The 14,202-nt window shown below is 38.3% G+C and overlaps 1 protein-coding gene across 1 annotated transcript; it reads right to left on the reverse strand.

Annotated features, from left to right (window-relative positions):
* Positions 1-10,680: 10,680 nt before the first annotated feature.
* klf17 (Kruppel like factor 17) lies at positions 10,681-13,280 on the reverse strand. The gene is made up of 3 exons (XM_005740249.1): positions 13,079-13,280; positions 11,801-12,926; positions 10,681-11,685 (listed from the first exon to the last, which is right to left on the reverse strand). Exons 1-3 carry the CDS (start codon positions 13,142-13,144, stop codon positions 11,510-11,512), a joined length of 1,368 nt encoding a protein of 455 aa, XP_005740306.1. The 5' UTR covers positions 13,145-13,280; the 3' UTR covers positions 10,681-11,509.
* Between the last annotated feature and the right edge of the window lie 922 nt (positions 13,281-14,202).

Here is a 14,202-nt window from a genome sequence, read left to right on the forward strand (position 1 = left end):
CACACACACACACACACATGCATGCATGCATACATACATACATACATATATATATATTTATGTATATATATATATGTATATATATATATATATATGTATGAAGCGTTTAGAAAGTGTCGATGAGTGACAATATTTATCTGGATATTTCATGACCTGCACTAATGGGTTAATTTAATGTTGATTTTATTTATCAATTATCTAGTTATGTGATTTTGTGAATTTGCCACTGTAAACATACTGCCTAGTGCGGTTTTACGACCTCAGTACAGCCACTAAATATTCATTGATTTCTACAGTGCAGTTTTTTCAGCTGACAAATAGAATGCACAAAATAGATTTAGACATTTTTTTTTGTGAGTCACTTTGAAAAGTAAGTAAAACTAAGCTGTTTTTCAACTAGTTAAAACTGAAAGTTATTTTGACTGAATGGTACAGAAGGATGAGTCTTCTCATGACCTTTGACCCCAAAAGATAGCATCTAAGTGTTTAAGGAATGGCATGTCTGAAAGGAAACCCTGTCAAAAAGGATGTTTTCAGAAAATACAAAAATAAGTGACTTACAACTTTTTCACTGCTTCCATAATTTCAGGCAAAGTGTAACTAAAGGTGACATAAGATTAAGTAGTCAAAAATCTGAAATCATTACCATTATCAACCATTTCCTGCCTAGCATTTGTAGATGGGTAGTGACTTCTGACCTAGTGACAGTTGACAAGGCCCAGAATCCCTTGGGTTAGATAAACAAAGCCAGAGATGTATACATAGTTTAACCTCCTTGACAACACTCACACAGAATGCAAATATTCCACTAAAGTGAACTAGCAAGGAGTTGTGTTACAGAGTGGCTCAATACATAATATTGTTGACTCATGTTTGAAAAACAAACCTATAATTAGTGAGATTGACTTTAAATACATGATCGTTTATTTCAAAACATGAGGACTTGCAACACCATACATTGCTCCTTTTGAGCATATCTTTCTTTATTAGATTTATACAGTTATAAGAGCACCCTCGCAGGAAGTGTATCATTAAGTAAATGGTCCTTTTTTTGCTGTAGGTTATGGGATTCTGTTTATAATTAAATTCATTCATCAGTTCATTAACTTTCTTCCACTTATACAATGTTGGATTGTGGTAACAGCAGACCGAAGGTTACCCACCCATCCCTCTCACGATGAATATTTTCAGCACTTTCTGTGGGTGTTCTGTGAGTTTACCAGTCAATCTCTATCGAGTTTGACATGCCCCCAAAAAACAATGATGGAAGTCTTTCATCTGGGATCTGCAACGGATGCCCACAGCTACTTTGAGCTCCTTCTGGGTGTCTGAGCTTCTCACACTGTTTCTGTATGGGCTACATTGCAAAGTCACTTTTTTGGTCACTACCAAAGCAACGGTAAAGTAGCTTCTAACCTTAGTGTAGCTCAAACTTTGGTCTCACTTATGGGCATGGCAAAGTTTGGAGATTCACCTGAATTCTTATTAGGGATGGACCAATCTGATATAGAGTATCTGTCCGATCCTGACCTAAATTACTGGATCGGATATTGGGGATATTGCTTTCACACTGAAAGCACCTGGAGCCTCGCTACGTGCTGCCAAACCAGCGTTACATCTCCATGCAAGCTATCCCAGAGAAGTAAAGCAAGTGTTTAAGTTCATCTCTGAATGTTTTTAAAACATTCTGATGTTAAGCTTAACAACCGATATATGGAGCTCGGAGGTCTGTGCGTTGTTGTTGCTAAGTCTGACCATACAATGGATAGACTCAAGTTATACTTTGAAAAAAAATGTGTTGCAGGCTAAACAGTTTTGTGGTTCAGGAAAAAAAAACTATGAAAAACACTTTTTTTTCATACTTGTGTTAAGTTTTGTATAGAAATTACACAAAATTCAGTCTCAGGTTAAATGTGATAGAAACAGCTTACACTGACATCCATCTTGATAAAAGATGAGTGTCATGAAGCTGTTTTCTCATTTATTTGCACTGTTTTCCACTCTGGATGTCTATTTATGTTAAGCTTTAAGTATAAAAGGGTCCAGTCTACAACTTGTTTTTTTTGAACTTGTTGAATATAAACATTTTGTGCTGATATTGCACTTCTTTTTTCAGAACCAAAGACTTTTTGAAATCAGTATAAAATTGCATTTTAAATTACTTTTTAAATACTAAGATTTAAAGTTCTCCTAAAGGTTTAAATAAAAAGATCAGTATTGCTGCAAAATATTTTGGGTGCAGTGTATTTTTGCATACGTGTTTTGTCTCTTTAAGCTTGAGTAAACAAAATGCAGCAAGATATTAAAAAAAAACAAAAAAAAACAAAACATTTTTATTGATTATAAAATAGACTATATCGGATTCATATCGGTATTGGCAGATATCCAATTTCATGATATCGGTATCAGTGTCGGACATAAAAAAAAAGTGGTATTGTGCCATTTCTAATTCTTATTTGTGCAAATTAGCCTCTATGTCATAAATTCCTCTTATGTTTACATCCTAAGACAGAGGGATGTTTTATAGCCCATTTCTCATATCTCAACCTAGTGTGGCAGCAGAATTTTTTTGTTATTGTGTGATGTTTCTTCAGCCTTACACTAAACTCCACTAGCATATGCCTTAGCTCCATCTCCTTACCCAATACATTTAGTCAAGCCAATAAGTGGTTTAACAGCCTTTTCGGTTAGTTTCATCCCCCTTCGCAGTTTGATTTCCAGGTACTGCTTTAGCTTGTTTAGTGCATTGTTAGCAATAGCCAGATTTTTCCAGAAGATGATGGACTTGAGCTGAGTACTCTTTACTGGTAGCAGGGTGCTGTAATAATTCCCACAATTCACCAACCTCTCCAGTGGACCTCTGGAGACTCTGATTTGGATAAGCAAATTTAGATAAATAGACAGTATTAAAAAGAAAGGATCTTATGTATGATAACCACCTTAATTCTTCAACACAGTCTGAGCTGTCTTAGGCACCTTTCTTGTAAATTCTTTAAACAAATAATCCGCATGCTGACTTAATGCAGAGCAACAAACATACAAAAAAATGTGTGGTCAAAATATTAGGACTTCCTCGTTTTTTGGACACACTACCGATAAAAATGATTTAAGTATTCATGTTTATACATGCATAAATACATTAAAGCAAAGCGTCACAGTAAGTCTTTAGGTACTTTAACCAATCCAGTGATTGACTCCCCAAAACAAACAAAATTCATTATTTTATTTAATCACAAGAAAGTGGAAACAAAATCAATAAAGGACTGTAGGATCTAAAATGCATGAACATAACTATTATGCATAATGAGTTATAAGAGGTTTAAACAAGAAGCTAATCTGATTTTTAAATGTAGTACTAGTGGTCGGCTACTTGTGATCTGCAAACAAGAAGGACAACTAGTGAGGAACCTCAGGATTTACAAAGAGTTTCACAATGCAACACGAGCACTGGAGCACTGGAGTTGGACGAAGGGTATAAGACTACAGTTCACTGCGTCTTATGTCTCGTTCAGCCTTCGATACAAGTCAGCCTGCGATATAAATCTAATGATTAGCAGTTATCTGTTGACTTTTCACTCTCACCAGATTAGTGTACATGTGATGAGCTGCAAGTTGTGGCTTTTTGGATAATTGCACACAAGCATTAGTTGAATCCCAGCATGCCTTTTCTCTGTATAACTAGTCTTCTTAGTACCATGGGAAAAGCAACAACAAAAGTAAACACTTCAAGTAAAAACTTGAAGTGAAGTAGCTAACAGTATGTTTGATACACTGCCCCCAACTGGCAGTAGCCTAAAACAACACAAGCACGATGCCCAGACGTTTGTACTGGGATTACTTTCAGTATTCTTCCTGCATACAAACACACATTACATGGCTGTGCAGAGAAAACCCTTGAAACTGAACTACAGTTTGGATCAAATTCATTTTTATTTTTTAAAAACACAAATGATATTAGTAACATGGATTTCTGGTGATATATTTTAGGTATTTGTGAGCTGCTGGAAATCCAGAAAACAACCTCATAGCACATAAAATTTCACTACTTTGTTATGCACCCATTATTATGGTAATATCCAGGTGGAAGAATCTTAAGAGAAGTTCGACTCAACACATGACAAAGTAATTTAGACTTGGTCATTTATGATCTGAGGAAATAAAATCCAATAATACACAACTGTGAGAGGCTGCAGTGTATGAGCCTTTGTTTTCAGAGTGACTGCAGTAATAGGTTCAGCTAAACATTAATTTAACAGGAATTTCAGCCTATTCCTCTCTACAGAAGAGCTTTTGGGATACCAGTGGGTTTTATCACGTGCTATTTATTTCAAGTACACAACATTCCATTGAAAGACGGTTCATGCATATATTACTTCGAGGCTGGACTATTTTAATTTATTATTTTCATGTTCTTCTAGAAACTTTGTGAAAAAACTTCAGTTGTTCCAAAATGTGACAGTACTGTCAGGGATTAGAACGAGACAGCATATTTCTCCCATATTGGCGTTTGTTCATTGCTAGCTGTTAAATCCAAAATCAAATTTAAAATCCTTCTCCTCTCATACAAAGCTCTCTATCAGAGTGCTGGTTTACTTGTTGTTCCTAGAGTAGTTAAAAGTAGAATGGGAGGCAGAGCCTTCAGCTTTCAGACCCCTCTTCTGTGGAACCAGCTCCCAGTTTTGATTCAAGAGACAGAAACCCACTCTACTTTTAGGATTAAGCTTAAAACCTTCCTCTCTGATAAAGCTTCAAGTGACCCTGAATCATCCCTTAGTTACACTGCAATAGGACAAGTCTGCTGCGTTTTTCTTCTTCACTCAGCCTTTTTGATGATGATGATGATGAAGATAATCTTTTATTTTGGACATATAAAACAAACAACCAATATATACATAGATAGCTGCATATGTATACACACATACACAGATATATGCTCAAACAAAATAAACCAAATCTCAATGACATGAAATAACTCAATCATGAAGTCCGAAATGGTTTAGTTCTGATGGGTGAGTACTGTGTGTTAAGGACCGAAACATTGTTACCTCCTAAATATGATGTCAGGTCCTCTAACAAAGGTGGTGGGATTACTGACTGTTCGGCTGCACTGTCTAGCCACACTGCTAGAAGGTGTTAACCTCTTACAAACTACTACTATTACTACTGTTTGTAAGAGAAGGACTCACGGTTTATGAAGAGCTAGCGGGAGAGCTGGGATCTTGTAAAATTTATTCTAACATGCCAAGTGAAAGGAATGACGTTTCCCATTCAGGTTTGTAAGAGGTTAACACCTTCAAGCAGTGTGGCTAGACAGTGCAGCCGAACAGTCAGTAATCCGAAAGCAATTATAGATGAGAGGGATTGTGATTTAAATGACTGTACTGATAATGTGTCTGCAGAAAATGGTAGAAAACTGGAGTTATCAAATCTGGCACTGAGTCTGCTATGTTGAAATGAAGCCATTCTTCCCAGTATTTTTGCAAAGTCGTTTCACTTAGTGTGTCTGCATGCTGACGCCCTCAGCATCATTATATCAGTGTAATGCCCTGGTGGCAAGGGTTATTTGTCAGGTAGAATGTGTAACACTCTGTGTAATTAATGTTACAGTTATGGATTTAAAGAGAACTAAAGAAGAAACTAAAGACAGAGAGAAACAAGCAATTTAAAAGTACAAGGAAAGTAAAAGTAACATCATAAACAGGAAGCTAAGGAGCTTTAACATGCTTTAAAACCAAAAAGAAGTCGCAAACCCACAATAGGCAAAATGAATCTAATGATCTTCATAAGTTTGGCTCAGAACTAAAGGTAGAGAAACAAAGTGGCAAAGGGGCTTGTACCAGGGATCAGGAAAACAATCATGCATATGAAGTTTGGATTGACAGACTTTCCAAGTATCCTCATGTTGTATTTAGTGATAAATCATTCTGTGTGAATAAACCTTAACATTAGTTAACACCTTTACATTCCTATTTCATTATATATCTCATTAGGTTAGATGGGGCAGTTAATTCTCCAAACAAAGCTAACAAAGCTGGACTTGCAGCAGTGATATTGCTCGCTGGGAAACAGATCACTTGTTAAGAACTCATTTCAGGCACTCCTAAACTGGCAAATGTTTACAATGCTGACATGTGAGAATCACCCTTCAACACTTTCCTTAAAGATGTAAAGCACGGGTGCTTGTGGGGAGAATTTACATATGCATACCTGTACAATGCAAAACTGGTTTTATTGCATGGGGCCTGAAACAGAAGGAGAACCTAATTCTAAGATGTTTCCAACAACATGAAAAGTACTAACAGAGCTAAAAACTAGTACTTTTTGTTCCTTTTAAAACCTTTAACAACTGTTACTTTCGTGGTAAATGGTAAAAACAGTTTAAATGCACATTGCAGTCAAGTCTTATGGCAGTTGAAATTGGCAGCAATTGCAATGTATAAACTTGTGACTCTTGTTTGACTGGTTTATTTATACCTAGACACTTTCTCTGATCCATAATGACTAAAATGATTTTTTGGGCAACATTTGCTTTAATTATACTTTCTGCTGAGTGTTTCTTGCTACACTTGGTGTTGGCTCTCACTGTAGTACTGTAGCTTAATCCATGTAGGTTGTTTTAATTATAAATCTTTAGATAGTGACTTATTTCATAGTGTAATCATCACGTTTTATCCAAAACAAAATTTCTGATTTCCGAAATTGATTTCGGGAAATTTTTGAAATTTGTGTGTCGTATGCTTAAAGATTTTTGAAATCTTCTGAAACTACAAATGTGAAAAAAAAAAAACCCAACTGGGTACCCAGAAATCTGGTGAATAATATTTCTGGCAGTCTAAGCACAAATACCTTGGTGTGAAGCTGTTCATTAGAACAAATGGTTAATCTGATAAAACTAATCTGACAAAAGGATGCACTACAGGGGTCTTTAAAAAATTACTTATGCTTTGGCTAATTTACTCATATGAACAAACGGATGTTTTTCATTGCACTGTCTCAAGCGCAAGGATGAGGCTTTTCAAAGATGCCTTAAAAAGGAGAGCTCAAACCCCAGCCTGCGTAGACCAGCATTAACTAAAAAAGACACAAAGATGAACAGCAGGAAACAACACTGGAGCTGCACCTACCAGACGTCTGAGGGGGCCTATGGATGAGCTTAAAATTAAGAAAACCCTTCTCTGTGAGAAATTAAAGGAAAATGAGGCTGAATGGGAAACCTTGCTTCAGGTTAGCTGATTGTGTCACTCCATCATAATGTCATTTTTGGTCTTAACATCTTTTTTAGACTGAGTTTAACAAAATAATTTGTAGTCTTTCCACCCAGGAGCTTGCACCCAATGCCAAACATCAGGAACAAACCCTAGAAACAAGTTCTCATGAGGAAAAACTGGAAAATCAGAGAGGCAGAAGAGGAGGAAATGAACAAAGAAAGAAAGGACAAAAGAAAGCAGAAAGGAAAAGGATGAAAAACGAAGAACAGAAGAAGAAAGTGAAGAAAACTTTGAGAGTGAGAGAAAGATGTGATGAGAACATAGAAGATCAAAATAACAGCTGAGAAGAAACGAGAAAAGGTGGCAGACGCAAAGCAGCAAGAAAGAAGAAAAGAGATTAGCTCGAGCAGAGGATCGAAACCCCAACCTCTACCCTCTCTCCTCCTTCCAGTCTTACCTGTGCTCTCACTTTCCCTACTACTATTTACCCTTGTTTTGCAAACATGTACAGTGCACCAATTTCGGATGAAATTTATTGAACTATCATGTATTCATTGTAAAATAAACAGCGGTGCTCCAGTTTTAGTCTTTGCCTACATCATTTTTCATCAATAACAAAAGGAGGAGGGGGCTCCAAAAGAAGAAAAGCAGGTTACATAATGTTTCCCCCAGTCCCCCTTTGGCTCTGTCTTTTTGTCTGTGTAGTATCACCTTCGAGATAGTCACTTACTAGTTGTGTATATTCTTAAACAATTTGGAAATACAAATTGTTAGTGCAGAGATTTCATTTCTTTTTTCCTCTGGAGTGAGGGCAGAATTCACTTTAATCTTTCAGTTTGTTGGCTTAATACCAATCATTTATACGTTTTGTTTTGTTTTTCATTGTCCTGCAGATATATTTGAGCTCAGTTTTAAAAACTTTCAGAAGAAAAGTGTAGCACATAGAATATTTATACAGATTTCTTTATTCTGAATTATGTTTTAAATGAGTAAAAAGACAATTTGTCAGAAACAAGAAATCCATTTCACACCGTGCCTCCTTACTGGGATCCTGAAAATAATTGTTAGCAACATTATTTCTTGGTCTTGAACAAGAAAACAGTTGCCAAACCAGAAATAATCCACTAAGTAATCTGCAGGCAAAGAATACAGATTCATATAATGCATGATAAGAGTATCAGCGATGTGAGAAATAAACATTACAAAAATTCCTTAGCTTATTATCCAGGTAAAACATTTATTTTAAGTCAGTGACTTATTTTAAAGAGTGTGAGGAAATGTCTTAATTGCAACTAAAGTACTGGTACACGTAGATTTTATTTGAGTTATTAAATTTTGTATTTTCTAATGAGCTTTTATTCATATTTCATTTTGACTTTTTAATCTGGTTTAGTTTCCATAGTTGATTTTCTTGTTTCACTCTGGTTTTTATGAACGTGTTTACTTTCAGTTTAATTCCTCTTAGTTTTAGTCTTTTATACACATCAGGAGCATGAAATGAAAGCAGTTGGCTCACAGTCAACACAGTAAGCATGTTTATTGAGACTTGTAGAGTGATAACAGATACTAAAACACTTCATTTTATTTTATTTTAGTTAGTTTTCAATTTGTATATTTTTTATTCTAAAGTCTAGTTTTTATTTTTAATGCGATTAACTTATGTTACGTTTTTCCCACATCTAGTCTTAGTTTAGTTTAGTTTGAATGAACTATAATAACCTTGATTCCATATGTGTAAAATCCCTCAATTTAGCAATGTATGATTCAAAACGACAAAGGAGAACAATTAATAAACATTTACAACAGAAAATGAATTATGTTTAATTAAGAAGCCCAAAAATCAGTCCGTGAGGGCTAGGTGGCATAACTGGCTCTTTGCTAACATTTTTACTGAAAGGTTATTAAAACAGGGGACGAGTGAGACAGTCAACGGGCGCTGTTGTTCAACTGCCTGATGTGGGAAAACTAACAGCTTGGCTCCTTTATCTTCGCCGGCAACCTTTCATGGTTTAAGTACCATTTCCCATTCACAACCAACATTTAAATATTTGTAGTAAATGGCAGTTCGTCGCATTTCGCCCACAAACAGATGGAGATTATCATATACATTAACAATAGAGGGCAGTGTTGCTTAAGCAGACATGAAAAGCTCGTGAAATGTCCGGGTGTGGTGACAGTGCGCCGGCGCCTGGGATGCATTTTTATTGTAGACGGTTGGTTTTATTATCAGGAAATCGCTTCACAATAGACCCCCAGTTCATACATGGGCAGGTCCGCCTTCCTGTGTAGGAGGACCTGTGAGCTGTAAAGCACTGGTGCTTGTGGGGAATTAGCATATGGATACCTGCACAGTGCAAAACAGGTTTCTCTACATGTTCCAGGGCAGACAGAAGCAGGACCGCAGTCCCCAGTGTTTTCACACGGTTAATTGATCAATGAAACTGAGGTGGAACAACAAAGCAGTCCTCTTTGACCGTTTGGTCCTTTATTGCTCCCACGCTAAGTAGTGGTCCGTTTGAATGTTGGTTGTAAATTGAACACGTTGAGCATACTGTTGTATATCAAGTTTCCTCTTGGCAGAAGCACAGTGCTGTGACTGTCCTGGCTGAATTTCTGTCTCATGATTTACTCTGGGTTCTCTTCATATCTTTTCAACTGACTCTAAAGTCGTTTCTAAACATAATTTTCCTCTGGGATTAAAATATTCTGATTCTTAAGTATAACAGTGATCACAAAGGAAAGAGAAGTCATTGTATCAAAAAGCAGTGTGGAACATATTCCTGATTCCAGATTTCACCATCTCTAAATAAATATTAGACAGATGAACATTACATACATGCAAGAGGATAGTTTAAGACATTGAACGCCCTGTTAAAGATAATGTTATTATATGAAATGACATTAGATGGCAGTCTTTCATAAGTAGTGATCCAAAGCTGTTTGAGTCATTAATCCTCTATGAAAAGTGGCTTTATTGTAGTTAGAAATTTTGTGATTTCAGGTCTCAGTACAGAGCATGTCAGGATATCTAAGCATATAAAATAAATGAAAGCATTTCAGTTTTTTCAACTTGAAAAATATGGTAGCAACATCCTTGTTCAATAACATGTGTTCTGTTATTACAGGAACACCTGGCCATTAAGGGTAAACCATGGTTTTAAACTGTGGGGTTTGAAGCCAGGAGACAGGAAGTGAAGCAGAGTTAAATGAGTACATTTTGTGTAGGTAAAGTAAAGCAACAAGAGCTTACTGATGCTTCTACATCCAGCAATTTCAGTAAGATTTCACTTTGAGTCTTATTTTTTTGTTAATGTTTGATGGGATGTTAGGCACAAACTTTGTCCCCTACATTTCCAACCATGGACTAGAGTAACACATGCACCTACTAATATTTTGCCCGTTCTTGGGATTGTGGGAACACACAAGCCAGAAGGAAGGATAAAACACCATGACCAGACAAACCTGCTTCTGGAGAGATTACATATGAGTGAGAAATGCACAATGACAAACTTGGTGCATTTGTAAACAAACTTTTATTTTGGAGCCCTTGAGCGCAATTTAAAACAACTGCATTGTTAGGAGAATGACACTTTTCAAGTTCACCAAATCGACCATTGGTTGCAGTGGATTCTTTCTCACAGCAAACATAAAAACATAACAAAAAACAAAACCACAGGGACAACTTTGCCAAAAACTCATTAACAAAAAAAAAAATACATTTCACACTGCACCAGTTTCTTGGGATCCTATAAACAATCTTTAGTACCTGAATCTTTGCTGAACCAGACTATAAAGATCCACAGCAGTCTACAATGCTTAGCAAATGTTTACAATCTACGATAAGAAAACAGAATACCAAAAAAAAAAAAAAAAGTAATTACCACCCTGACTGATTATAGTATCAAAGATACAAGATGTAAACATTACAAAAATACAAAAACTGCTCAGGATGAGCAGATAGGCCTATGTAATTCTGGTAAGGCACTCACGTCAATAACTTATTTTAGAGACAGTGTGAGGAAGTGTCTTAAATACTACTGAACTAGAATTTAGGAAGTGTTATACATGTATGCACAGATTCTGTATGTACAGTAACCACCAGAGGCACTTAATTTAGCAGTATATCATACAAGTGGTAATAAAAAAATAAGAGTGGAGTGGAAGAGGACAACTGCAACTGTCTGTCAGGGGGAAACAGTTCATGCTACACTGATTTTGGACAGTCCAGCAGGGAGAAACCAAGTCGGTCCTCTTCTGAGGGGTGGATTCTTATGGATGCAAGAGTCCAGAAGAACTGTGGCCTACATGTGCCTCTTCATGTGGAGAGCCAAGTGGTCTGAACGGGAGAAGGCACGTTCGCAGAGGTGGCACTGGAAGGGTCTGTGTCCGGTGTGCTTTCTGAAGTGGCGGGTCAATTCGTCTGATCTGGCGAACTTCCAGCCGCATCCTTCCCAGTTACAGTGGTAGGGCTTCTCACCTGAAAGATGTAAACAGAAGCATATTAACATATTTTATATGACATGTTAACAAAACAAACAAACAAACAAAAAAGCAAAAGAAAACAAAAATTATATTATATTTTAGATTCTCACCTGTGTGTGTTCTCATGTGCGCTTTGAGGTGGGAGCTCTTTGTGTAGGTCTTTCCACAGCCGGGGAACTCGCAGTTGTGCGTGGCAGCGCGTTTTCTAGCCCACGATCTGCGGGCTCGTTTCTGCTTCATGCACCCGGTCTCATCCTGCGAGTAAAACTCGAGCAGAACCGGAGAAGGAGAAGAGGGAGGAGTGAGCACCATCCCCTGCATCGACAGTGGACGCTGCTGCTGTTGCTGCTGGTGAACGTGGACCTGCTCTCTCTGCGCGTTGTAGTGTCCCTGAAACGATGGCACACCCTGGTGTGCGTAAATCGAGTGATATGGCGCGTTCATATATTGACCCTGGAGATGGCTTTGATTACTGGGATGGTGAGAGCTCATGTGCGCGTTTAAGTGGTAGTGTGCCGTATGTCCGTGGGATGCAGCGTGCTGCATGGGATGCGCGCCGTGAGCCTGCAACCCACCATGAAATGCAGCCTGGTGGTGCGTAAAGGTTACTGGCTGCATTAGGTTTTTCTCGTGAACGTGTTCCATAAAGTTCTCACCGCTGGCGGCCATCATGCAAGATGGACCCCCAGACTCGGTTTTGATTTTATATCCAAGCGGGATCGGTGCGGTGGCAGCTGGGCGGTGAAGGGGAGCCGATGGAATTGAGGCTGAATTCAAAGCTCGCAGTTCGGTGAATTCCCGGTCATCTCTCTCCTTGCCCGCGCAGTCCGGTGAAGCATCAGCCGGGTAACCTATCTCAGGCCTGAGAAGCTCCACCATAAGACTGTGAGCTGGGCTCGACTTTGCGACGTTTGCAGTTCCGTGGCAGCCCAGGTGAGAGGGAGGATGATCGCTGCACTCCGTCACAGAACCACCGCTGCAGCTTTCCGGCGAATCCGGGAGAGAATACATGCAGTTCTGCTGCTGCTGCGTTGGTGGGATGTTCCCATTGCCGTCGCTGTCGCTTAGAGCATCGCGGCCGATGGTGTTGGACAAAATAAAATCGAGATCCAAAAACTTTCCCAGTTCGTCGTCTTCTTTGGAGGGTAAAGCAGGAGAACGCACCATGTTGAACTCCACTTCCCACGGCGGGTTATTTGCATCACCTGTTGCGCTGTTCTGCACTCCCTCATCCACCTTTTAGAAATGTAAAGGAGCGCAAAATAAAAAAAAGTTAGAAGAAAGCCAAGCTGCATAGTCGGTCAACAGTGAGAAATAGATCTACAAACATATTATGATAACACACTAGAGTTACCACAATGTGCCATACTTAAATGTTCTCTACTTACATTATCCAGTCCTTTGAGACTCGGAAACGAGATTAAGGCAGGCATCACTGCTTCAGCCACAGCCATGTTGACCGTTTTTAAAAAGAGTTTAAAACGCCGAAGTCCTGCAGATGCTGTCCTCCGCGTCCGTGTGCTCTCTGAGTGAAACCAGGATTCAGGATATGAGTAACAGCCCGACTGATGGACTTTTTATAGTGGTCTACGGTCGAGCATACGGAAGTGTGGGTTAACCCCTCCTCTTGCGCGCACACACGTACACACCTCCCCCATCACCTGCACATTCACACAGCAAATAGTGCAAACAGGTTAAACCAAGCACGGGTTCGTGTCAGGTAACCGCTGCTATAAATGTAAAACAGAAAGAGGAAAACAAATAAGATGAATGAAAACTTAAATAAATTCCAAAACCAAAAATAATTATTTTGATTGAATTGACTGGATTTTATAATTTTTGATTTAATGTGGTGAATATGTTGGTTTGTTTTAACTCATCACAAATATGCTGGTAAATAATGACGAGGCTTAATAACAATAAAACTAACCTTTCTCACTGTGCTTGTAGATTATTTATTTATTTATTTATTCTTCAGCTTTCTGCGATGACTTTCCTACTTGAACATAACATAAACGCGTGGAAAAGCATCGAGTTCACCTCTACAGCAGTAAATCTAGTGTATCTCCCAGGGAAGCCGAACATTTCCAGTGAGGAAGCTACAGAGGGCAGCTTAGGAATGGAATTTTAACTCTGTGTATCAAATATTCCAAGATATATTTGGCATATATGCTTTGCTGAGGTGCCCTTCAGTACAATGAAGTGATTAAAGTAATGTGTTTGTGTGTTTTATAACTGATATTGTTGAAATCGAGAACAAAACATTGAGTGCCTTTAAACTCAGCAAATCTGGCATCTTACCAGTTTCTTTCCAATCTCTGACATACTTATTTGTCTCTGCGTGTGAAGCTGCTCATTCCCGAGGCCAGTCCGAACAACCGGTTAATCTGATGGTAAACAAAGGGCTACATGTTTCGAAACGGTCTTCCCCCGCAAAAGGGCACGATACGGCACCCTGCAGTCATTCTTATGATAATGCACAGGTTGACTGGGTTTCGTGGTGGGAAAAGCA

This window comes from Pundamilia nyererei, unplaced genomic scaffold (genome assembly GCF_000239375.1).
Source record: "Pundamilia nyererei isolate P.nyererei 1_Seehausen unplaced genomic scaffold, PunNye1.0 scaffold00098, whole genome shotgun sequence".
Lineage (NCBI taxonomy): Eukaryota > Metazoa > Chordata > Actinopteri > Cichliformes > Cichlidae > Pundamilia > Pundamilia nyererei.